Genomic DNA, 26995 nt, shown 5'->3' with positions numbered 1-26995 from the left:
TAAAATAGACTGCACAACAGACCAGCTGAGAGCAGGTCTAAAGTCCAGCACAGGCATAGCATGTGTGTTTGGATATAACTCCGTTTTTTGACCACACTTCGTTATTATTCATTTATTCGTTTGCTGGAAATTAAAACTGAATTTAGAAACAGCTTTGAAACAAATATTTGCGCTTAACAAACTAAATTAATTATGTAGGATAATGGATGCCTGTGCATACAACACGTTTCCTTATCCACGAAAGAGAGTGAAAGTGAAAGTGAAAGTAAAGAATAAGGAGGTTAATTCTCTCAATCTCGCGCTGCAGATGCTCTGTTAAACTGTTTTCTCGCTGGTGAAGCATTCAGTTTTTCCACTTACAAAGTCCGCCATGTAAATAGCAAATGTGTTTGGCGCGACACAACTGACTTAAAGGGAATGGGAGATGAGACACTGATTGGTTTATGCTCAAAACACACCCATAACTTATTAAGAGAATAAGCTCAACCCTGTTAGACCATGTGCCGTGGCGCAAAGCGATTTTTCCGTCCTTAAAATAGCAAAAGTGGATTCTGACACGCCCTTAATGTTTTTGCACCATGCTCTTTGGACTTTGTGCCAAGATCGTCAAAATAGAGCCCTAAGTAATTAGTATTCATAGCAGTTATTACATAAAGTGTGGATCTAGCACATAAACATTTTCTCATATTTGAACAGACCGTTTTATGCATGAGCAACTTTAGGGGTATAACAGCACAGGTCATTTGCATGTTGAAAGCAATTTTCCCTTTGTATCCTGTAAAAATATGCCAAAAACATGCATGAATGCGCTTTTGCATTTGTAATAGCTTCAGAGAGCGCTCATGTTCACGGGGGTGTGACTGAGAAGCTGCACATTTCCAGGAGACTCACCTGTTTTTATCATTGAGACGGGAGACCTCCTGAGTTTGCTCTAAGAGCTGCTTCTCCAGCCGGTTTGTGCTCAGAGAGTACTCCAGCAGCTGGATCTCCAGACGACTGGTTTGGTTCAGCACCTGCAAACAGGCCCATATGGCAGACAAGCGGAAACAGAGATCGTCTTTAAAAAAAAATTAAAGACATGGGAGAATTATAGTGTGTTTCTCATCCAACTACTATGGTTTTCATCTTTGCCAGAATGCAAATGTAAAGACTTAGGTTTGAAGACAAGATTCTGACGATGAACATAATGCCAGATGTTTTCATGCTTTATTATGTTTGCCAACTTTATCCTGAAGTGGCACTGTTGGAAAAGAATACAGACTGTAAATGAGTTTTAATCAAGGTTCGCACAAGAATGGAAATTCTGCCGATACCTTCATGTTCTTCCAAATCCAAATTTCTTTCTTTCGCAGAACACAAAAAGGAATAATCCAATGACTGGTCTTTTGCATACGGTTACTTTGGACTGAAGCTCTCAAGCTTTAAAGTGCCTTGATAATGTTTTTAAGACTCATGAACTATAGTCCAAGTCAAATAATTTTGTGCGAGGGACATGAAAAGGGATCTACAAGCATCAAAACAATAAAAGTGTTTATTAAATACTTTTTTTTCTTTGCAATAAAAATCTATCACAAGTTTTTATTTTATGACTTATAGAATATCCCAACTACAATATAAGTAAATAGAACAATAGTTGATTTACCAAATATTTAAAACAGTAATAATTTGTCTATATATTAAAAGACTAATTTTGGACATTATTACATACTGAAAATAAATATATTAATAATTAATTGCCATTTTATAACTTTATAACTTATTACATAATTTATTTATTCATTAATTTATTCATTTTCTTTTTGGCTTATTCCCTTTATTAATCTGGGGTCGCCACAGTGGAATGAACCGCCAATTTATCCAGCATGTTTTACGCAGCGGACGCCCTTCCAGCTGCAACCCATCACTGGGAATCATCCATACACACTCATTCACACACATAGACTACTGACTTATCCAATTCACCTGGACATACCACATACCACATGCCTTTCATCGTCTTTCATACGATTTCATACGATCACATATTATTTTATATATCTGCTCAAGTACAGATCAGAATTTTGTTTCATACAGTTATTTAAAACAGTAGACACTTCACTTGCATTTTATATGCTTACATAAAACCACTCTGTAAGACTAATTTACCATATCGCATCCCATAAATAAATGAATTAATAATTAATTGTCATTTTATAACTTTATTTTTATTTTAATAATTAAATGTATCATTTGAAAACTTCTGATCACTAGGTTTATCCATTTATCATAGAAATTCAAAAGATCAAAAATTATTTTATATACCTGAACAAGTACTGGTCAGATGTGAAACATTAGACACTTCACTAGCATTTAATATGCTTACATAAAAACACTTTGAGAGACAAATTTAGGATGATATCACATCCCATAAATACATTAATTAATAATTAATTGGAATTTATATATATTGTTTTATAATAAAATGTTTTACTTTAAAAATTCTGGTTTATCCACTTGTTGTTTTTTATTTTTTAAAAATGTATTGCAATTTCATAAGGTCAATTATTATTTTATTTATCTGAACAAGGTTATAAGGTACAAGTTACAAGGTATATTTCTGGTACAGGTCAGAATAATTGTTGCATTTTTCACAGTTATTTGAAACATTAGACACTTCATTTGCATTTATTATGCTTACATTAAACCACTTTGTAAGTTCAGTTTGTAAGTTCATGTATTGATTTAAAGATAATCTTGCCTTTTTTCAAAGCTGCAAACTGTGCCAAACAAATCATTTGATCCATTGAAAAGACTCAACTTAAAAAAAAATGTGCACAGATTTACCCAAACTTCCAAATTGCTCCAACAGCACCTTAAAATCTCAGAAATCTATCATTCTGAGTTCAAAATACACAATATATTTGTCTGGCAGTCAGTGTCATTTTTCTTTCTGTTTTTTTAAAACATGCTAGTCTTCCTATGGGGACGTTGTGAAGCATCCCAGATGTGCCATTGGCTGTTGTCCATTATGACATACAATATAAAATAAAAAATCAGTTCTTGCATCCAAACCCCCATAGACATTTTTTTGAATCACCACAACACCTAATGTCAGAAAAACCATGCCAACAATTCAGCTCTAAAAAAATGTTCACAAATCGGACAGTTTCCATTTTTTGTAACTGAATGGAAAAAACTCTTCACAAAATTCTCCTTTTGTGCTCCATGGAAGAAAGTTATGGATTTGAAACAACTCAAGGGGGGTTGAACACAATAACAGAAGAATCTTTTCAGAGTGAACAGTTTTTTATGTTTTAAAAGCCATAATCAAAAGATCAAAACTCTCCAAAAAATGTCACACACCAGGAGTGATTATCCCATCATGCCCATTCCTTCAAACACCTACAGCACATGTTTTTCCAAGCAGCTCAAACACAGCACACATACTGTATAATAAGCCTAATATTTTTTCAGGCGGCACTATGATGTTCAATGAACTGCTGACTGCACTGAAACGAAGGCAAAAACACAGCGGTGTGAAACAATCACTCTTTGAGAGGATAAACACTATGGCTGTTTTAGTTGGGCTATTTTCAGTCTCTCTGATTCTTTTCCAACACTACACTTGTCTGCATGGCCACTTAACCCTGCTTCTGTTGGCCAGGAATTCAGATGAGAGAAAACACTCTATTCAAAATCCTTTGAGGGATGCATCGAAGCCCAATTTTATAAAGGTTGAAAATTCTCATCCATTGACCGTCAGTAATTAAATTTGATTATGAGTCACCAATTCAAAATATTAAGCATTTCACATCTTATAATAGAGAATTTTGGATGAATAATAACCTGTGAGATGCACACTTTTCATGCCGGCTTGTCTTCAAAATGTGATTTAAGCAATTAGAGAAAAAAAGGCACTGAAGCCTGAAGCTCGGGTGGCGTTTGTCTGAATGCTGCCAGTCTCATTTGATCAGCCTCACCTGTGTCTCCACATCTGTCAGTTTGCGCGTGTTTTCCGCTGATTGGCTCAGAAGATTGGTTCCGATCTCCAGCATAGTGGCTGTCTGAGTGTGAATGACATTACGCTCCATCTCTGATCGAACGTTCTCCTGAATGTAGCTCTCCAGCTGTAAACATGACATGAGACACGTCAATAAACATACAGCAGGCCATTTAATATACTTTTAATCCTCACAAGACGTAAACATAAAAAGCTCTCAGCTTTATTTAGGTTATATATGGGAGTTTGACAGAACTAGTATGAACAATATCAGACTTGTGCACAAGTGTGTGAATAATTATTAAAAAAAAACAGTTTCTTCAACATATTTCCTTCCACAAAATCAAGCTGAGCAAGACTCCATTGCTAATTCAAAAATGGCAGAAAGATGGGGGTGGATAGAATAACCAAAATTCTATTTCATGGTATGATTAATTTTATTTAATTCAATTCATATATATTTCTCTAGTGCTTTTAAAATGTAGATTGAGTCAAAGCACTTTAACGTATAAGTTCTAGTAAATTGAAACTGTGTCAGTCCAGTTTTCAGAGTTGAAGTTCAGTGTAGTTCAGTGTGGTTTCATTTTCACTGATGAAAGTCCAAACACTGAAGAGCAAATCCTTCGATGCACAGCTCCACAAATCCCAAACCATAATGTTAGATATAAGATTAAATATAAGACTAAATATTTTTCTATATATAGTCATTTACATAGGAAATAGGTAGCTAATCCAGTTATAATAAATATACTGGTAACACTTTACAAATGTATTAATTAATGCCTTTACTAACATGAACAAACAATGAACAATACATTTATTAAGGTTTCTGTTCATAGTTAGATAACTACAGTTGACTATAATACAGTTGTTCATTGTTAGATCATGTTGACTAGCATGCATTTGAATGTTAATAATTCATTGGTAAATTCTGAACTGTGATTAATAAATGCTATTCAATTATTATTCATTATTATTTCATGTTAGTAAATACATTAACTAATAAAACCTTATTGTAAAGTGTGACCAATATACCTAAATACTTCAGAAATGAAAAATAGGCTACTTATTTTTGGAGTTTGTTAAATAAAGTATTAGGGATACATTATGTTGGACTTTTGTTGATATTTTCAAACTCCTTTTGTCTGAGCTTATGCTGATATCTTTACTGTTGGTGTTTATTTACAGGTTAATTTATAGGTTTGAGATATGTATTCCTCCATGTGTTAGCTTCTCACAATAAATACAAAAATCAGACTAGATGCTTTGTTCCTACGAAGAACTAACATTTATTTTCTTTATTAGTTTTTTATTTTATTAGTGTAACACAGCAGCCCCTCAATACATTTCATGTGGCAGGCACTAGACAGATTTTTCTAGAAGCGCTCCAGTAAAAAACTTCCCTCATGAGCGCCATCTTGCTAACACGCTGCGTGAGTTAGCCACGCCTACTTATTTGCATGAAATAAAAAAAATCTTATGGTTGACAGTATAAGTAAAATATAAGTGTTTGTTGTAAGAAAATTACTCAAAGTACTATAATTTTTGTATGTGAAGAATAGATAGGCCTAATATTCATTCCCTCGACTCAATGCTAAACAGTACTGATAAATAATTAAAAAGTAATTATGTTTATCACAGTGATAAATCCTTAATGATTAAAAAACAATAAATTACTGAAAATATTTAAGAAACTGAACAAAATCTATAGTAACATAATCTAGTATGTTTAACATTTTATATGATAATGTATTCAGTCATAGCGTAATATTTTATAGTAGAAAAATAATGTAAGTTACAATTTATTAGCAGTTGAATTCAGGTTAGGCGATCTTTCAAACAGCAGGTGGCACTGTCTGAGAAAACGATAGGTCTGCAGGTCTGAGCTACATAATGTTGGGGTTTACTCCGCGGTATCGAAATATACCATCACCACCTGCCCAACCTTAGCAGACAACTAAAAACTTATAAAAGCATACCAAAAATTTGTCACAAATTGGTACATGATTGTTTCCATTGGTTGGCAGTGTGAACTAACTTTTGTGAAAAAAATTATGTTACTTTATTTTACACTCACCGGCCACTTTATCAAGTACAACTTACTAGTACCGGTTTGGACCACTTTAGCCTTCAGAACTACCTTAATCCCTTGTGGCATAAATTCAACAAGGTACTGGAAAAAAGAGAGATTTTGGTCCATATTGACATGATAGCATCATGCAGTTGCTGCAGATTTGTCGGCTGCACATCCATGATGGTATTCTCTCATTACTCCACACCCCAAAGGTGCTCTATTGGATTAAGTTCTGATGACTGTGGGGGCAATTTGGGGGCCAACCAGTCTGAGATGATTCACAATTTATGACATGGCATGGTATCCTGCTGGAAGTAGCCATCAGAAGATACACTGTAGTCATAAAGGAATGGACATGGTAAGCAACAATACTCAGGTAGGCTGTGGCGTTGACACAATGCTCAATTGGTACTAATGGGCCTAAAGTGTGCCAAGAAAATATCCCCCACACCATTACACCACCACCACCAGCCAGTAACTGTGGTTACAAGGCAGGATGGATCCATGCTTATAACTTGTTGCAGCAGATTGTGTTGACCATGTCTACATGCCTAAATGCATTAAGTTGCTGCCATGTGATTGGCTGATTAGACATTTGCATTAACTAGCAGTTGTCAACTTTTATTAACTTTATTGGTTGGCACTAATAAAGTGGCCGGTGAGAATATATGATCATAAAAAGTGCTTGAGATGTTTGCAAACAAGTCAAAGCAGCCTAAAAGCAATCCATATGAAAAGCACGGTGGAAAACCAACACAAAAACGAATACTGTATAATCTGTCTTACTGACAGTGCTTGACTCCCTTCGGAAAAAGGAATTTGAGCGTGAACTGTACAATTCTAATGAGGCGACACAAATATGTCCTAATCATTAATCTCCAATGCCACCATCCACAACCAGAGGACATCTACCCACAGAAGCCATGACATGGTGTGCTTGAAATCATATACACAATACATGCCATCTTTCAGCCACGGCTGTTGAAACGTGAGCGCCCTTGGGTAAACTATGTTTTGTTCTCTCAGTTTAATTCATCGCAGGCTGTGATATGAAAGGAGGAGAAAATAAATAAATAAAGATCATGACCATTTATGCGAACTATAAAATCGAGGCACCAAGCATCTGAGAGTAATAAACGGATCGCAGATTGATGTGGCCTTTTCAAAGAGTGACAAAAGGGAAGAGAAATCCCGTCATATCTTCTCTGCACCGTGTAATTTCGGCATTTTTTTTTCCAAGGGGGATTTTTTTGCCAGTCACTAAGTAGGTGAGCTTCGCAGCAAACTAAAGTGGCATTGATTAAACCACCTTTAATCTTGCTGCTCCACCACTTTAGGTAATGAACATTCAAAGGGTTTTAATTGAGTTAAATAACGAGCCATAAAAATGGAACTGAATTAAAAAGTGGCCAAGTCCATTTGTATTTTCCCAATTGCTGGAAAATGAGATTTATTATTAAAACGGGACCAAACATGAAAACTTCAGGCTCTCTGTGAAGATTTACTGAAAACAATAGATGGGGCTACTCAAGGACAGTTGAGCAAGAATGATTTTATTGAGCAATCTTTAACTTCTTTAAAGGAATTGTTCATCCGAAAATAATGTTTTTATTATCTACTCAACCTCGTGACGTTCAAAGCCAGTCACATCTCGCTTTCAACCTTCAGAAATGTATTATAAGAGCAGTGCATTACATTACTGGATTATGAGATGTATATGATTGAAAATAAATTTGATTTTAAAAACCAACCAGTTTCAGCTGCCATATTCAGCATGGATGTCATATAGACTGCTTTTATGCTATATCTTTTTGTCCTTTATTGAACTTGGCAGCTCATAGATATTACGAATAATGTTTTATAGGATAAAATTAAGCATTTAAGAACAGAGTTGGGTGTAACGTGTTCCACAGTAATTTGTTACTGTATTTTAATTACTTATTTTTGAGAAACGCAGAAATGTAACATATTACATTTTAAATTAGTGTCATTTGATTACAGTTACTAAAGTCAGTATAATTTCGTTACTTACGTTACAAATATAGTTTTTGGAAGAAAAAAATGCTTCTTTTAAATCACATTTTCTGCTGCAGCATCAGTAAATAATCATGCGCTTTTAAATTGCTGAAAAACGCCAGCTGAAATGGCTGCTTCTTCAAGTGGAAATACAGACATTACTTTGATTTTATTTAGTGTAAAAACTAAAATGTTGTGAAATGCAGTCTATGTCCAGTGTCTAAAGAACTTTCGAGTGCTTTTAACTCGACCAGCAACTTGTTTAAGCACTCAAATATAAAGCATTTGGACCATACTCGTCAACAAGGAGGACATCAGTGCACAAAAACACAGCGGCCACACTCAGCCTAAATTGGATTTTCTAAATTAGATTTTCATGCAGGATGGGGTGAAGGTATCTTCTGAATGTGAAGAAAAGCATAGCTAATCATTTTTTTCTGCTTTATTTATTATCTGAGTGTGAACAATCTTTTATTTTGAAAAGTCTTTTATTTTGAAAAATTACTGTATGTTCTTGGTTACATCTTGGTCACTTGAGCGCCCAAATTTAACCCACAAGTAGCAAAATGAGCAAGAAACAGACGTCTTTGGAAAGTTTCTGCGTGGAAAGTATAGCGTGACGCGCTCGTGCCTTCCAGACCAGACGCACCCAGTTGAATGAATCCCGCGAGCGCCTCAGCTTCAGCTTGTATGGAAAATACACTAAGACAAATTATCTCAGACAAACACAGAACACCCAAACACTGCAGTGCTTTGTAATGTTTTCCATAAATAAAACTTGTATCAGAGTTACAGCAATGTTTTGTCAGTTTGTCTTACTCTGAGAAAACGATTATTGGTCGCCTAGCAACCTACGAAACACCAAACCCCCAGTCCACAATAAAACTGTCAAGCATTGAATAGTCTGCGGTGATAAAAAGGTTGTGGACCACTGGCTTATGGGACCATGCACATATTGTGTCTTTTCCGCGTGCTAGTTCGTTATTTCCAATGGAGGCGCATGCTTGCATGCATATTCGGAGCACATATTGTGCGTGCTCACATTTTCCAGACGCACCAGTAGAAAATTGTGAGTCACGCGACAAGAACTGACCAATAAGCTTCATACTTTGTATGGATCTTACACATTTCGGTTGACAAATTACCTTAGACAAACAGAACACCCAAACACTGCAGTGCTTTTACAATCTATGGATGTCAATGGTTACAGGTTTTCTTCTAAATGTCTTTTTTATGTTAAAAAAAAGTCAAATAGGTTTGGAACAAGTGAATGATGAGAGAATTTTACGTTTTTAAGTCTTTTAAATATTTCAAGTTGCTGTAATCAACCCATTGTAATATTTTTCAGTGAATTTTAAAATACCAAAAGAGCTGCAGTCTATTTTGTATTTATTATTTTTATTTTTTATATTTTGTGTTTTAAAAGTGACTTCAAAGTAAAGTAATTAGTAATCTGAGTACTTTTTACATGAAGTAATTAGTAATGTAATCAGATTAAAATTTTCCAGCATTTGTAATCTACCGCTTTTTTTAAAGTAATTTACCCAAAACTGTTCAAGAATGATATGAGGGTTAGTAAATTATAACACACTTTCATGTTTCTTTCAAGTGTACATTTAATTCACGACTTCCTACTTGGTTCTCCATGTCTGTCTTTGCTCTTTCTTTTCTTTCTTATTTCAGGACGTGTCAGTGCATCTTGGCAGTTTTAAACTGGAAGACAGAGGCTGCATAAGCAAGTAGAAGATCTGTCGAAGGAGATTATTTTGGATTAGAACAGCGTTAAGATAGGATGTTGCGAAGCCAAGAAACTGCAACAGCTACTGTCTGTGTGTATTTCACATTGAGACGTGTTCTTGCCTGAAAGAAAGGTGATTTATTCACCTCTAAAACAATAAATACAAAGACTTTTTTGGTTTGTTGTGCCAATACTATGACACAGTAAGCTTGTTGTGATTTCTCATGTTTGCTTTCTCTCCATTTTCTGAATAGAGCCTGGATAAACATTTCGGAGGAAGAGGATTTGTGTTAATTGCTATGTGCATACAGATTTGTTTAGTTTTACACACAAGTATGAATCACCCTCTATACTCTTGTACTTAATAAATGTGTGTATAGTCTGTTTGGGGGTTAAAAATATGTGTATAGTCCATTTTATTTAAGTTTCTACTTTCTGAAGCAATATATTTAGTTAAATGCTGCTACTGCTTTTGATACATTTTAGTGTTTTGTTGTTGTTGGTTTTTTTTGTTTGTTTGTTTGTTTGTTTTTTGTTTATTCAGATTTTGTAACTAGTGCTTAATATGACTCTATCAGTTCAACTTAATGTGATCACCCTACTCAAGATTTTTAGTTTTTACAGAAAAAGTACAAGTACTGTATGATAAACATATTGAATGTGGAAAACACATAAAAAGTGTCATTTTTAAATGTTTATATGGGATCCTGAAATCATGTATTTGATGTGTTTTACATTTGATTTTAAATATGCCATAGAATGAAAATCTGGATAAACAGGCATAGCTGAATAACGAGTTAAGTACATTAAAATGACACACTGTGAGCCTCAAACACCAATGTTTCTGCATTCTTATGTAAATATTGTGTGTAAAATTCCACGGAAGATCATTAATATGCATACCCCAGGCAGCATTTGATTGGCCACAACAATTCCTAGTGATACAATGATAATTTTTCCATTTTTAGTTTAGTTTATGTACGCATGTATTACCTTTACAATATAAGGGAGACTTAAACTGATGACTCTCATCTGTTCACAGCATGACAGAATGAGAGATATAAGGAACAATAATATAAGGAAATCTATTCAGCTCCAAGCCGAAGATGCATAAGGTCTGTTTCAATGTAACTTTTGTTAGTTTAACATGTATATTGTGAAATTTGTTGCATATGTTTGTAGAAACTGTGAGTTCTCACCGAAGGCGTTGAGAGCGTTGCAGCATATCAGCAAATCACTTACATTCCTGCTTTCTACACTCTCAGAAATAAAGGTACGCGAGCTGTCACTGGGGTGGTACCTTTTCTATATATATATAAATATATATATATATATATATATATATATATATATATATATATATATATATATATATATATATATATATATATATATATATATATATATACTTTTAAATGACCAATATTGACCCTTTAAGTACAAATGTGTACCTTTTGAAAAGTTACCACCCAGTGACAGCTCGCTTACATTTATTTCTGAGAGTGTAGTGTGAAAATTTTGCACGCCTTTTATCAAATTATTTTAACTACGGAAGATCCAGCTGTTACGTGTGGTGTGGCTTTGCTCCACTTATCCAATATGTGTCCATATGTCTGAAATATTCTGAGGCAGCAATACTGTTTTGTACATACCCTTAACTCGGCAGTAACTTTTTTTATTTAAGTGCCTGTAAGAAAACATAGTAAATAACTGGAAATCCGGGCAACTGCAATACTAAAACCCCTGGTCAGAACCACAGTTTACAGGACTGTGTTATCTGGACTTTTTTCAAGCGTTGGACTTCTACATTCTGATTGCCTGCCGGCGAACCATGTGATAGCTCATTACCATAAAGTTGATTTGATTTCGACTCTCTTCGACGCCCACACCGGCGAAGACATGCCGCGCTGCTCCTCGTCGCTTAATGCCGCCATCTCCCATTGAAAATGAATGACTTACGACTACTTTGCCGCTATCGCCGCCTTCGGTGTGAATGCACAGTAAGGCAACAAACACATGTAGACTGCTGAGATTTGTTCAATTTGTGTTTAATTTAATCATATAATTCTCGTCCACAACACAACTCAGGAGCAAACTAAATTATTTTGGTGGGACAAAGATATTTCACTCACTCCTTCTAGCTAAAACAAACCTCCTTTCTAGTTTCAACTTCAGAAATCTACCCAATTTGTTAAAATATTTTTTTTTAAGTTCACTGTAAAAAATGATGGGTTCCACACATTAGATTTGTTTTGAGATAGTATGAAGAAATTAAGTTAGCTTATTAGTTTTTACAAAAAAAATGGATTGAACATAAAACAATTAAGTTATCCTGAAAAAAAAAACAGGAATTGTGTTGTTTCAGCTCATTTTAAATATGTAGTTTGATCAAACAGCAAACATTATTTTTTTGAGTGTATGATTATTTTGTGCATCTGTATTTCACAGTACATCATGCTGTGTGTGTATGTGTGAGCATCAGGCACTGGCATAAGCAGCTGAGTTATGACCCTTCCAAATATGGTCAAAAGCAGACATATCATGTTAGGGCGAATTCTTAGGGTTGGAAACAGACCTGTAAAACTGAAGAATTTTTGCACTTACTGTCACGGGCAATGAAGAGGTGAACTCAAATGCAGAAGAAATAATGTCTTTATTTAAGGAGCGAGTCTCAAGGAAAGTACAAAACCAAATTAACCCAGTTGGGTGAACGCTGAGGGTGCATCAGGAACAAAACCCAGAACAACGGGATGCTCGCTCAATGGCAGTCCTGGACACAAACACAAGGTGAGTAACGGAGTGCTTCGCACAGACACACAAATGACAACATACTGACAAACATGAAGGGAAATGACGTGCTATAAATAGGGGGAAAAGGGAATAACAGGCAGGTGGAAAGAATTAGCAGAAATGACTGGTGCTCCTGTGACTGCAAATAAAAACAGGTAGAAAGAGGTAGTCTGTAAAGCATGGTAGGAGAAGAGAGCAAGAACGCAAGGTACGGTGACAGTACCCCTCCACTCAAGAACGCCCCCTGGCGTTCCCTGAAGACTCACCATGGACCTGATGAAACTGGTTAATGAGAGAGCGGTCCAGAATATCCCGAGCTGGGATCCAACATCTTTCCTCCGGACCATACCCCTTCCAGTCTACCAGATACTGATAGCCTCTACCTCTCCTCCTCACATCCAGGAGACGGCGCACAGTGTATGTAAGTGCACCCTCAACCAGTCTGGGAGGCGGAGGAGCAGAGGTTAAGGGCTGCAGGGGGGAGCGAAGAACAGGTTTGATCTTAGATACATGAAAGACCGGGTGAATGTTTCTAAACTGAGGGCTTAATTTGAGTCGAACCGACACTGGACTGAGCACCTTAATAATGGGAAAAGGTCCGATGAATTTGGGTCCCAATTTACGTGAGGGAAGTCTAAGGGGAATGTCTTTGGCTGACAACCAAACCTTCTGGCCACGCACGTAAAGAGGGGGCACGGAACGGTGGCGGTCCGCAGAAGCCTTGTTCCTCTCGCCAGTGCGGATGAGGGCCTTTCTGGCGATTCTCCATGTCTGGAGGCATCTTTTAATGAACGAATGCACGGAGGGAACAACGGCATCAGGTTCTTGGGAAGGGAATAGAGGGGGCTGGTAGCCTAGGCAGCACTGGAAGGGAGACAACCCCGTAGATGAAACGGGGAGGGAGTTATATGCGTATTCGACCATGGTTAACCTGGAACTCCAAGATGACGGTTCCCCTGACGCCACACAACGCAGGACCCTTTCCAGGTCCTGATTAGTTCGTTCGGCCTGGCCGTTGGTCTGTGGGTGGTACCCAGAAGAAAGGCTAGCAGTCGCCCCCAGCTGTCGGCAGAATTCTGCCCAAAACCTGGACACAAATTGGGGACCCCTGTCTGAAACCACGTCAACCGGGAGGCCATGAATACGGAAGACGTGGTCTACAACAATGGCAGCTGTCTCCCTCGCTGAAGGTAATTTGGGGAGGGGAATAAAGTGTGCCGCCTTCGAGAATCTGTCCACCACAGTGAGGACTACAGTGTTGCCACTGGATGGGGGTAATCCCGTGACAAAGTCCATCGCTATGTGTGACCAGGGTCGCGAAGGGACAGGCAGTGGCCGGAGAAGCCCTGCTGGGGGTCGATTAGAACTCTTAGCCACCGCACAGACCGGACAAGCCAACACAAACTCACGAGTGTCCCGTACTAACGAGGGCCACCAGAACCGTTGCTTAATTAACCCAATGGTGCGATCTACTCCTGGGTGGCAGGCTAGCTCGGATGAGTGACCCCATTGTAACACCTTGGTCCGGACCGACTCAGGCACGTATAGCAAGTTACTAGGGCACTTAGTGGGCGTAACGATGGTGCGGAGTGCTCTAAGAACCACAGACTCCACCCCCCAGGCTACCCCTGCCACCACACGTTCGGGTGGCAGAACAGCAGCCGGAGAGGTGGGTTTGGGCTCAACCTCACTAAGACGTGACAGGGCGTCTGCTTTACCGTTCTTGGACCCCGGGCGATAGGAGATGTGGAAATCAAACCGGCCAAAGAATAATGCCCAACGAGCCTGACGAGAATTAAGTCGTTTGGCAGATCTGATGTATTCTAAATTCTTATGGTCGGTCCAGACTACGAAAGGAACCCCCGATCCTTCAAGCCAGTGACGCCACTCACCCAACGCCAACCTGACAGCCAGTAACTCCCTGTTCCCGATGTCATAGTTTCGTTCCGAAGGGGTTAGTCGGTGGGAAAAGAAGGCACAAGGGTGTATTCTGTCGTCAGATGGTGACCGTTGGGACAAAATGGCCCCTACCCCCACCTCTGATGCATCAACCTCCACCACAAACTGACGGGACGGGTCTGGATTGACCAAAATAGGTGCGGAAATAAAGCGCCTCTTTAATTCAGAGAAGGCAGTTTGGGCCTGAGGGGACCACTCAAATCGTTTGTGGATGGAGGTGAGATTTATCAGAGGTAGAGCAGCCTGGCTAAAATTGCGTATGAATCGCCTGTAAAAATTGGCAAACCCCAGAAACCGCTGGACCGCCTTGCGACTGTCTGGGGTGGGCCAATCCGCAACTGCTTTTACCTTGGCAGGATCCATTTGCAATCCGTCAGGCGACAGAACAAACCCCAGGAACGAAACCGACTGTGTATGGAAGTCACACTTCTCCACCTTGGCGAATAAACGATTCTCCAGCAGCCGCTGAAGCACCCGCCTGACGTGCTGGACATGCTCCTGTTCATTCTTGGAAAAAATCAGAATGTCATCAAGATAGACGAACACAAAATTATTGACCATGTCCCGGAGCACGTCATTGACGAGTGCCTGGAAGACCGCCGGTGAGTTGGAGAGCCCAAAAGGCATAACAAGATACTCGAAATGACCAGTGGGGGTGTTAAAGGCGGTCTTCCATTCGTCCCCCTGCCTAATCCGAACTAGGTGATAGGCGTTGCGGAGATCTAATTTGGTAAAGATGGTTGCCCCCTGCAGGAGATCGAAGGCTGATGACATCAGTGGCAATGGATAACGGTTCTTTACCGTGATGTCATTCAACCCCCGATAATCAATGCAGGGGCGCAGAGATCCATCCTTTTTCTCCACAAAAAAGAACCCGGCCCCAGCTGGAGAGGAAGAAGGACGTATAATACCTGCTGCTAGAGAATCGTGGATGTACTTCTCCATGGCCTCCCTCTCGGGTCTAGTCAGAGAGTATAGACGCCCCCTAGGTGGAGAAGTGCCAGGTAATAGGTCGATAGCACAGTCGTACGGGCGGTGCGGAGGAAGCGATGAAGCCCGGGACTTACTAAATACCGCTCTCAAATCATGGTAAACGACAGGTACGCCAGTCACGCTCACCTCCTCCTGTAACATAGAACGAGAAGAAAGGGGAGAACATGCAGAGCCAAGACATTGAGACAAACAATAGGGACTCCAAGAAGATACAGAACTGAGAGCCCAATCAATATGAGGGTTGTGCTTGACTAGCCAGGTGTGACCCAACACTAAGGGGGCCGTGGGAGAGTGAATGAGGAGAAACTGTAACTGCTCCACGTGATTGCCTGACAGTGTGAGTGTGAGGGGAATAGTGCAGTGGGTTATCACAGCTAGGTGAGAGCCACAAAGAGTTTTGGCTGAAATGGGGTTATCCAGAGCGACCATAGCAATCCCCAGTCGTTTAGCCAAGTCTAAGTCCATAAAGTCCCCTTCAGCACCGGAATCAATAAGGGCAGACACCTGCTTAACAAACCCCTTAATATTTAACCAGGCCTGGAGTGACGCCCGACCCCCAGGCAGTGCACGTGTGTTCGCGGTGCTCACCGTTAATCCGCCCTTAGATGGCTTACGCCGCTCTCTGATAGGGCACGAGGTCACCTGATGCCCCGCCTCCCCGCAGTAAAGGCAGAGACGGTTAGAAATGCGGAAGCGTCGCTCCGTCGCCGACAAACGAGCTCTTCCGACTTGCATCGGCTCCTCCTCCGAAAACTCGGGGTGTTGTGCCACGAGAACATCCAGCGCGCCGGTGTTCCTAGCTGAACACTCGTTGACTCCGCCTCTGCGATGACGCGCCCTGAGCGCGAGCCGGTTGTCGACCCGGATGGCGAGATCGACGAGTCCATCGAGACTGGACGGCAGCTCGAGCGAGAAGATCTCGTCCTTAACGTACTCCGCCAAGCCGTGAAGGAAGTGGTCCCATTGAGCCTTGGCATTCCAGCCGCTGTTCTCCGCCAGGGTGCGGAACTCAATGGAATAATCCGCCACTGATCGGTCCGCCTGTTGAAGTGCCGCTAGTGCTCTCGCATTCTCAGTCTGCAGCGGGGAACGGTCGAACACTTTCTTGAGTTCGTCGGAGAAAGCTTTAAAAGATGTACAGCATTCGTTCTTGTTGTCCCACATCGCCGTGCCCCATTCTCTGGCCCGGCCAATCAAGAGAGTTATAGTAAAGGCAACCTTGGAAGTCTCTGTGGGGAAGCAAGATGGCTGGAGCGAGAAGGTGAGGGAACACTGGGACAAAAAAGATCGACAAGTGTCGGGGCTCACCAGAGTAAGCGGCGGGTGGGTTGAGTCGAGGTTCTGCCTGTCGTGAAGAGGTTATCGCCTGTTCCGACGATGCAGCCGCTGGAGGATCCGGAAGAGCCGCTGGAGGATTAGGGAGAGCTGCTGGAGGATTCGAGAGGGCAAGCTGCAGCTGATTAAGGCGCTCGGCGAGCGCAGCCAGTTGTTGGGACACCTCTGCGAATGCCTGGTGGGAGGCCGCGATTTCCTCCTGTTGTCGCCCCAGCAAAGCGCCTTGTTGGGCGAGCGCTCGGCGAATATCAGCGTCTTCTGCTGAGTCCATGTTGGTCAGTATGTTCCTGTCACGGGCAATGAAGAGGTGAACTCAAATGCAGAAGAAATAATGTCTTTATTTAAGGAGCGAGTCTCAAGGAAAGTACAAAACCAAATTAACCCAGTTGGGTGAACGCTGAGGGTGCGTCAGGAACAAAACCCAGAACAACGGGATGCTCGCTCAATGGCAGTCCTGGACACAAACACAAGGTGAGTAACGGAGTGCTTCGCACAGACACACAAATGACAACATACTGACAAACATGAAGGGAAATGACGTGCTATAAATAGGGGGAAAAGGGAATAACAGGCAGGTGGAAAGAATTAGCAGAAATGACTGGTGCTCCTGTGACTGCAAATAAAAACAGGTAGAAAGAGGTAGTCTGTAAAGCATGGTAGGAGAAGAGAGCAAGAACGCAAGGTACGGTGACACTTACCTAAGCCACAAACCTACTATTTAGAATTCAATTAACAATTTAACATATTGTATCTATGCATTCTATGGCAAATATACCATCTGATTGGACATGCAAAGCTCACGTGACACTTGTGGTATTCCTGAGGCCAGATATTTAAATCAGTCATTCATTCATTCATTTTCTTTTCGGCTTAGTCCCTTTATTAGTCTGTGGTCGCCACAGTGGAATGAACCGCCAACTTATCCAGCATATGATTTATGCAGCGGATGCCTTTCCAGCCGCAACCCATCACTGGGAAACATCCATACACACTCATTCACAGTCATACACTACGGTCAATTTTAGCATACCCAATTCACCTGTACCACATGTTTTTGGACTTGTGGGGGAAACCGGAGTACCCGAAGGAAACCCACACAAACATGGGAAGAACATGCAAACTCCACACAGAAATGCCAACTGACTCAGCCGAGGCTCGAACCAGCGACCGTCTGTGAGGCGAACGTGCTACCCACTGCGCCACCGCATCACCATATTTAAATCATTCATTCATTCATTTTCGGCTTAGTCCCTTTATTAATCTAGGGTCGCCACAGTGGAATGAACCGCCAACTTATCCAGCATATGTTTTACGCAGCGGATGCCCTTCCAACCGCAATCCGTCTCTGGGAAAAATCTATACACATTCACACACTCATTCACACTCATACATTACAGACAATTTAGCCTACCCAATTCACCTGTACCACATACTTTTGGACTGTGGGGGAAACCAGAGCACCCGGAGGAAACCCACGCGAACGCAGGGAGAACATGCACACTCCACACAGAAACGCCAACTGACCCAGCCGAGGCTCGAACCAGCAACCTTTTTGCTGTGAGACTACCTACTGCGCCACTGGGTCACCCCATATTTAAATCATTATATATAAAAATTATTTTTAAAAGTCTTTCTCAACACTTGAGGAAATCTAACCTTATTTCTAAGCACATTTGCCAAGCAGACTTCTCTGCATTGTATAAATCTAATACGAATTGCAAAAAAATCAAGAAATTTAAGTTATAGCAAAGTATATCATGTAAATTCTGAAAACCTTTGAGAGTAAACATGGTTTCGAGTTAAATTTCCCACATATTAAACCTAAAACAGCATAAACACCCTCATATTGACCACCCACAGAATGAATGTAATTCGACAGAAGTCAGGAGGCTAAGCAGAATAAGCTCCTCAAAAATCCATGACATGTAATTCACCATGTTTGTTCTCTCATCGGAATTTCATTGAAGAACATACAGGATTAGCTCATGTTTTCTTTAGGGGGGTTCAAGGAGACCCCAAGGGTCAGATAACCATGTGGGAGGATGGTGTGTGATACAAATACACCATCTCATGTGTGGCCTCTGGCCGGAAAGTCTAGTGATGCATATGCAAAGCAGATCGTCAGTGGTGTTGAAAAGCCAGTACAATCCACTCAGCAGCGGGCCAGAGGTCAACGTTCTCCAATGCTCAGGAAGCTGCTGCTCCTTCCACTCACTGCACTCAATGACCGGAGAGGGAGTGAAATAATAATTTATACAACATTTGGCCTGCTGGTGAAAGCGTGCATATAGGCATGTCAAGTGGGTCTGTCTGGACCACAATTTCTGAGATATAGTAGCCGCTTTACCATTTTTTTCCTCCATACCTCCTACTGTCAGTTAAATGCATCTTGTACCAGATGTACGGCCTGTAAAATGGAAAAGCGAGCCGACACATGAGCGCTTTTGACCCTTTTTGTAATTCTCTGGCATGCAGGAGGCTTTTTTGTGTGCACGTATAATACTAAGCCCCCTCTGTTTCCATATTTTTATAGAACGATCCAATGGGAGGCCTGAAGAAGGAGACAGATTTCCAGACAGCCTATAGTTTGGGTGACAGGCAGAGAAGGACAAAGTCTGGCAGGACATGTAAAATGATGTTTTAGCATATTTTACAGGTATGGAGTGTGATTTTTTTTTTTATTGTCTACGATAATAATGATAAGAATCATTAGAACAAATTGTTTTTAATGATGTGAAAGCTGGCATTGTCCAGTATGTCACTCATTAGGCAAATAAACAAAAGACGTCTTGACAGTCCAAAAGCATTCACTGCATGATATGCTGTAGCCCAGTGTTTCCCAACCCTGTTCCTGGAGGCACACCAACAGTACATATTTTGGATGTCTCCCTTTTCTGACCCATTAACTTCAGGTGTTGGAGTCTCTTCTGATGTTATGATAAGTTGATTCAGGTGGGTTTGATTAGGGAGAGGTTGAAAATGTATACTGTTGGTGTGGCTTCAGGAACAGGGTTGGGAAACACTGCTGTAGCCTATTAGAAAGGCAGCTGGAATGACTCATAAGTCAAATGATGAAAGTTTATGATGGGTTTATGTTAGGCACGTTGTAAAAACTTACAATTGTAATTTTTTTCTTGCAACTGCATCATAAAACTCACAATTCTCAGAATGTTTTCCCATAATTTTAAGATCTAAACTCAGAAGTTTAGTGGACTAATTATGAGAGGTTACATCTAAATTATGATTAGAAGCTTCAATACAACCCCAAACCAGAAAAAAGTTGGGGCAGTATGGAAAATGCTAATAAAAAATGAAGCAGTGATTTCCAAATTAACATATTCCAAAAAAAAAAAAAAAGTTGGGTCAGTAAGGAAAATGCTAATCAAAAAGGAAGTAGGGATCTCCAAATTAACATATTCCAAAAAAAAAGTTGGGTCAGGAGAAATTTAGGGCTAAATTGTTTATATAATTATGTGATTTGATACAGGTGATATCAACAGGTGATTGTAGTTATGATTTGGTACAAAACCAGCATCACAGAAAGGTCTAGTCCTTTAGGAGCAAAGATGGGCTAAGGATCGCCAGTTTGCCAACAAATATATGAGTAAATTATTAGAATGTTTTAAAACTATTTTCCTTAAAGAAAGATAGGAATACATTTGGATATTCCACCTGCATAACATAATTAAAAGATTCAAGGAATCTGAAGGAATTTTATTGTGAAAAAAGGACAAGGGCGGAAGCCATAGCTGAACAACCTTCATCTACAATCCCTCAGGAGGCACTGCATCAAGAATCCTCATTCATCTGTAAGATGAATCATTATTTCAGGTATTGTTTTGGGGAAAATAGACACTGTGTGCTCCAAACCAAATAAGAAAAGTCCAAAAGCTTCACAACATTTTTGAAAATTAGAATGTTTTGTTTTAAAAAACAAACAATAAAATTCATGAGGAACCCATTAAATAATGTGCTGTTGTATTGTCTGCAATGAAAAACAAGTCAAAGTAAATTTAGAAATATCTTTCATTTTTTTATTTCTGTTTTCTATACTTCGCCAATGTTTTCTGATTTGGGGTTGTACTTGCAAAGTTACTAGTAAAACATGATTTGGGGGTATTGTAGTAAGGTATCGTTGAAAATTTATTCAAAACATGGAATGATAACCAGCATTATGGCAAGATTTATCTATCTGTGTTGTCAAAATTGTAAGAAAGAGACTTTATAACTAACAATTGCTCGTTTATAGCACACAATTCTGAAAACAATAAGGATTATGAGTAAAAAGCCAAAACAACTAACTTACAAATCCAAGTTTAAGTTTGATTAGAACTCCAGCAATCAATTCACATCTCAACACTGAAATGATGTATCAAATCCAAATGACGACGTAAACTATGATCAACTAGTCACAGCAAGATAAGAGATACTTCAAACTTTCACTATTAGTGATTAGCGCTGTAGAATCTAATAGCTTAATTTTGCACATTTGATTCTTTGTGTTCATGTGAATGTGAGGAATGCGAGTTGCCTGGAAAGGCATCCACTGCATAAAACATATGCCGGAATAGTTGGTGGCGACACATAGTTGATGGTGAATGAATGAATGATTATTGTATCACATTCTTCCATGATTACACATATTAAGAGAGTCAAGGATTTATAAAGAATTACTTTGTTTCTAGATCAATCAGCCATTTTGAATTAATCATTGAATCACTTGTTAAGTCAGTCTGCCATCTACTGGCATTTTTAAAGCAATCAAAAATACAAGAAATCATTATTTTGTCACTATTGCACACCCCTAGCACTATGTTCTTGCTTTTCAAAGCTCTCAAATAGCCAAATCTGCTGTGATGTGACAAGTAATGACCTTCTCATTGAAAACATTGTGCAAATGGCACAGAGATAAACTGACTCAAAACACACAATTTATTTGAATCACTGTAGGAAATGACTGTGCCATAATGTTATCAGGCTTTAAATGACCTTCACTGCAAAAACAACATTATCTCAACCATCCACACAATAATCTGCAGGTTTTAACTGTTGGTATCTTTAAAAAGAGCAATATCCTTTGCAAACAGAATGTTTTGGAGATAAGGCTGAATTTTGTTTGTCAGAAAGGCACTGTAACAATTGGCAGGGAATCTAAAACATGGTGACATCTAAGCTAAATGGATTTATCAAAGTCAAAATATTATTTAATGAGGCAGAATATTTTATGTCCAAACTTTGGATAAAAGAGCCTGCTAAATGAATAAATGTAAATGCAGCATCAGCCTGACTGCGTTTGATTACATCAGCGAAGAGTTATTTTTAAAGGGTTAGATGAGGTAGAAATAGACACTTTGCACAAGGCAGGCTCGAAGCTCCTGTTTTATGTTAGAGATTTTGCTCTAAAAATATGACAGAGAGAAATGAATCTGGCCCTTAATGGAGTCCAAATCCTTGTCTTTCCACTTTTAGATGCTGACAAACTGTCCACCAGTCTTACAAAATCTTCACAACACCGGAAATCTTGCTTAAACTATGAAAAAAAATGTTCAGGATTTACTTCTCTCTCTGTCTCCTTCCCAAATTCAGTAACCTTGTGAGGATAATGCATAATGCAGATTGGGACTCATCTATAGTGCACAAGCATAAATAATGCACGTAAACTTGCTCTCAAGTGGTTTTACTTCAGGATCCAGAATTTACATTAGATATCAAGTGGCGATCCAAATAAGTATCAAAATTATTTATTGTTCCAAATTCCCATCCAATCAAAGCCTAAAAGTGTTCACATTTCTGTGAACTCCAAAATTATCTATTTCATAGCATGGACAGGACAGATATTTGCATAAATTAGCTTTTTAAATGTCTAAATGTTTATGCTTTTCACGTTTGTGGGCTGTAATTCACTAGTATAACTATAATTCATGCTTTGTGAGCTGATATCATTCAAACGACAACTAAAAACCCATCTCTAATTTTAACCATAACCCTGTCATCAAGGATTCAAAACCAGGACCCCTTCTTCACTCCCTCACCTTACAAAAACCCCAAGCAAAATGTGCCTCACACAGGTGAGTGGGCTTGACAAATCACCCATAGAAAGCACACTCTTTCATCTCTTTGACACTTTGACAGAAACAAGTTGTATATTTCACAACCTTGAAGGTCAGATAAATGGATAGAAAAATGGATGGATAGATGAACAGACAGACAGATAGACAGACAGACAGACAGACAGACAGACAGATGGATGGATGGATGGATGGATGGATGGATGGATGGATGGATGGATGGATGGATGGATGGATGGATGGATGGATGGATGGACGGACGGACGGATGGACAGACGAATGGAGATAGATAGATAGATAGATAGACAGACAGACAGACAGACAGACAGACAGACACAGACAGACAGACAGACAGACAGACAGACAGACAGACAGACAGACAGACAGACAGATAGATAGATAGATAGATAGATAGATAGATAGATAGATAGATAGATAGATAGATAGATAGATAGATAGATAGATAGATAGATAGATAGATAGATAGATAGATAGATAGATAGATAAGACAGACAGACAGACAGACAGACAGCTTGTGGTGCTGATCCTTCCAGGAGCCAGGAAAAGTCTACAGATGGTCTTTGTTGACTGCAAATAATGAGTAATTTCTATTTAGTAAGTGTTTAATAAGTAAATTAAGTGTTCTATTTAATGTCACATTTTGCAAACTTAGAAAACTTTAATATGACCCATGCACTTCCAGGCAAATGTTGCCCTCTAGTCACAAAGCTTTGAATATTGCGAGTTAATGTTGGTAAATAACAGTGTACACGCTGTAAAAAAACAATTCCTCATTTTTGTTTTTTCAACATAAAGATTTCACTACCTCAACTAGAATGTAATATAGTGTGTCCACTCAAATTACAAACATGCTTTTAACACAGCATCCTTTAGTTGCTCACCATACTTCCAATCCAGCAGGTGGTGGAATATGCACAATTAAGTCAGTTGGCCAACTGCCAGTTAAATACTAAAAGAAGTCAGACACATGGGATATTTTTCACCAGAATTTTTAAATGTTCATTCGTCACATTTAGTGAGTAATGCCTCTTCAAATTTGTGCTATAATGTAAAATTACATACATGAACTGATTGGCAATGTATTGTTCCCAGTATAAATGTTTCTAGAATAGATTAGACCTTTGCTAATACGTGGAGCTTGGCCACATTTATAAAGCTTAGTAAAGTTTGTTTTAGGTTTGAATTTGCAATATTTAAGCAACAGTAGACAAATAAATTTGAAAGATTTCAATAAATTTGTTTCAAATATTTACTGATTACTCTGATTTTGACTGTGTACACTATTTATTAAATATGTTTTTATTATTTTATTATATGTTTATATATATATATATATATATATATATATATATATATATATATATATATATATATATATATATATATATATATATATATATATATATATATATATAATTTATTTTTATTTAATTTTTTTTAAGAATTACTTCAAGCAGTGTGGGGCATTTGGTGTTGATAAATTAAGTGGAACTGCAAGTTTCTCTACAACTAATCAACAAATTGTCATAAGACACTAAAAGCTGAAGCACTGCCATCATGCAAGTAATGATTTGTAGGTAAATAAGATTTGGTGTACATGTTGTGTTTGTCTTTCAGCTTTAGTGTTTTAAATTTTGTAATGTAAAGAAAAAAATGAAAAGATTTTTTATCGTTTGGCATGTTTTTATACAGCACACAGATTCTGAAGAAGAGCTGAGCAGAGGAATGACTCCTGGAAATCAGAAACTGTTGATGAACACTGGAGCAGATATCTACACTCACTTAAAATTACATTGAAATAATGATGTTGAGATCATATTTCATAATCTTCCAAGTTCTGGTGTCATTTTTTTTCCCAGAGCCTGTATTAGTTGTGTATTTTAGAGTTTCACAGTTATTATTTTTTCTTTCTCCTTTTGAGATTACTTTTACTTTACAATTATTTTGTACAAAAATACTTTGTAAAGACAATTATACTGCAGGTACATTGTGTTTAATTGCTAAATTAGGAGTAAAAAACTTTAATAAAATGTGTAATGTCTGTTCTGCTTCTAATTGAAAAAAGCTGCTAGATTAAGTTCAGTAAACTTGAAAATGTAAGTTAATATATTTAAACTAAACTTGGCAATTCTGCTAACTTGATAATGTTAGTTAACCTATTAAAACTACACTTTGCAAGTCCAGTTAAGTTGAAATAAGATGTAGGGTCAATTATTTAACTCTGTCAACTAAACATTTTAAATTAAGAAAACTTATAAAATTAAGTCAATACAACTTAACTGTGGCAATGCAACAAGATGACTTAACTAAGTTAAGTTGAGTGAACAAAAATAGATAGTCTACCAGCAGATATTTTACTTGTGTTTTTGCACATATGCAAGCTTCTAATCCCGATTTACTTTTACCCTATCATAATCTATCAGTCCACTAAAAATCTAATGCTGAAATGTAGTTTAAGAATTAAAAACACCATGACTATTTTCCCTGTGATACATGACCAGGACGAACCTGTGACCCATTTTATGATCCCCTGGTTCCACAAAAAGAAGAGCTGGAATCAGACAGAATGAGGTTCAGGAGTACAAAGCTAATTCACTACCTTCTGCAGCCACTGCGTATTGTTCTCGGTGGCGCTCTCTAGGGTCTCCAGCTTCCTTTCCTGCCAGCTGGGTTCAGCATGGGGCGACTCGGGGGCTGAGGGTGAGTCCCGCTGGAGGGAGTTGGTCACCTGGAAGTCTCCCGCAGGCCGGCACTGCTCCACCTCTGGCAGGATAAAAGTGTAGCGGCAGGGGCCATGCTGCACCTGGTGTTGCCGTCGCTCCGAGCCAATCGCCACCGCCACTGCTGCTGCCAGGTAGCACAGACACGGCAGGCTGCCCATCCCAGGAAAACGCAGACACTGGGGAAAGTTATAATCCAAGGATGGATGAAATACTGCGGTCACTCCTCTGGAAAGCAGGTTTGAAGAGAGCGTTTCTCTCGGATTAGCACTTTTGACTTTTCTGAAGTTCGGAGTTCAAGTTCTGCTTCTTTTTCTTTTCTTGATGGGTCGCTCCAGGGAGTCGTTTTTTTCACTTGTAGTGCTGTTTGCCAAAAAAAGAAAAATGCAGTAAATTTAAAAGCAACGATATCCAGACAGCAGCCTGAAAGAGCGAGATTGTTTGCTATTCCTCGCTCACTTTACACTCAGGACAGCTCAGCAACAGAAACATCCTCTCTGTTTATTTACCCTCTCAATAGTTTTTCAGTCTCGTTCGAATGACAATCCTGCCTTGGATGCTTTGAGTTTGAGAACTTCTGAACTCAGTGCCAGAGCTTTTTAAAGACTGAGTCTAACATCCCTTCTTTTGACACATAATCACTCACCCCCCCACCCTCTCTTTCTCTAACTCTCTCTGTCTCTCCGTCTGTTACACACTCCCCCATTCCCTTTCTCAGCATTTTGAGAATGGAAGCCTAAAAATGCCCAAAGCAACCAGCGGCAGCACCACCAACACACACAAAACAAGCCAAACAGTGAACATTCCCTTTTCATTAACCCCCTTTCCTCACGTTCGACCCCCTGTCGGCTCTGCCTCTCAGTGATGGCTTGTGGCTCCACACCTGCACTGCTACAAAGGCAAATAAGCGGGACATGATGATGTAAGGCATTAGCAGGGGTTAAACTGGGATTTTTGAGCTTTGGAGGCAATGATCTGATGAGTCTCTCCCTATGGGGTGCCGCTGCAGTGGTATGCTGTGAACTTTATGCATATGAAATCTGAGAAAATATGCATTTATTATTATCATTATTATTATTATTATTCATTTATTCATTCATTCATTCATTTTCTTTCAGCTTAGTCCCTTTATTAGTCAGGGGTCGCCACAGCGGAATGAGCCGCCAACTTATCCAGTATATTTTTTACATTGCCCTTCCAGTTACAACCCAGTACTGGGAAACAACCCATACACACTCATCCACACACATACACTACGGCCAATTTAGATTAGTCAATTCACCTATAGTGCACGTCTTTGGA

At 39.1% G+C, this 26995-nt stretch overlaps 1 protein-coding gene across 2 annotated transcripts in view; it reads right to left on the bottom strand.

Annotated features, from left to right (window-relative positions):
* The window catches only part of angpt2b (angiopoietin 2b), a 70392-nt gene extending 44107 nt beyond the window's left edge, over window positions 1-26285 (bottom strand). For both annotated transcript variants that reach the window (XM_056480448.1, XM_056480449.1), the window contains exons 1-3: window positions 25573-26285; window positions 3960-4106; window positions 892-1013 (exon numbers count right to left, since the gene is read on the bottom strand). In XM_056480448.1, coding sequence (XP_056336423.1) covers window positions 892-1013; window positions 3960-4106; window positions 25573-25854 — 551 coding nt within the window. In that variant the 5' untranslated portion in view covers window positions 25855-26285. The remainder of the gene's footprint in view (window positions 1-891; window positions 1014-3959; window positions 4107-25572) is intronic.
* Window positions 26286-26995: the final 710 nt, after the last annotated feature.

This window comes from Danio aesculapii, chromosome 19 (assembly GCF_903798145.1).
Source record: "Danio aesculapii chromosome 19, fDanAes4.1, whole genome shotgun sequence".
Lineage (NCBI taxonomy): Eukaryota > Metazoa > Chordata > Actinopteri > Cypriniformes > Danionidae > Danio > Danio aesculapii.
Note: the sequence above shows the minus strand (reverse complement) of the source record. Positions and strands in the feature narration are given on the sequence as shown.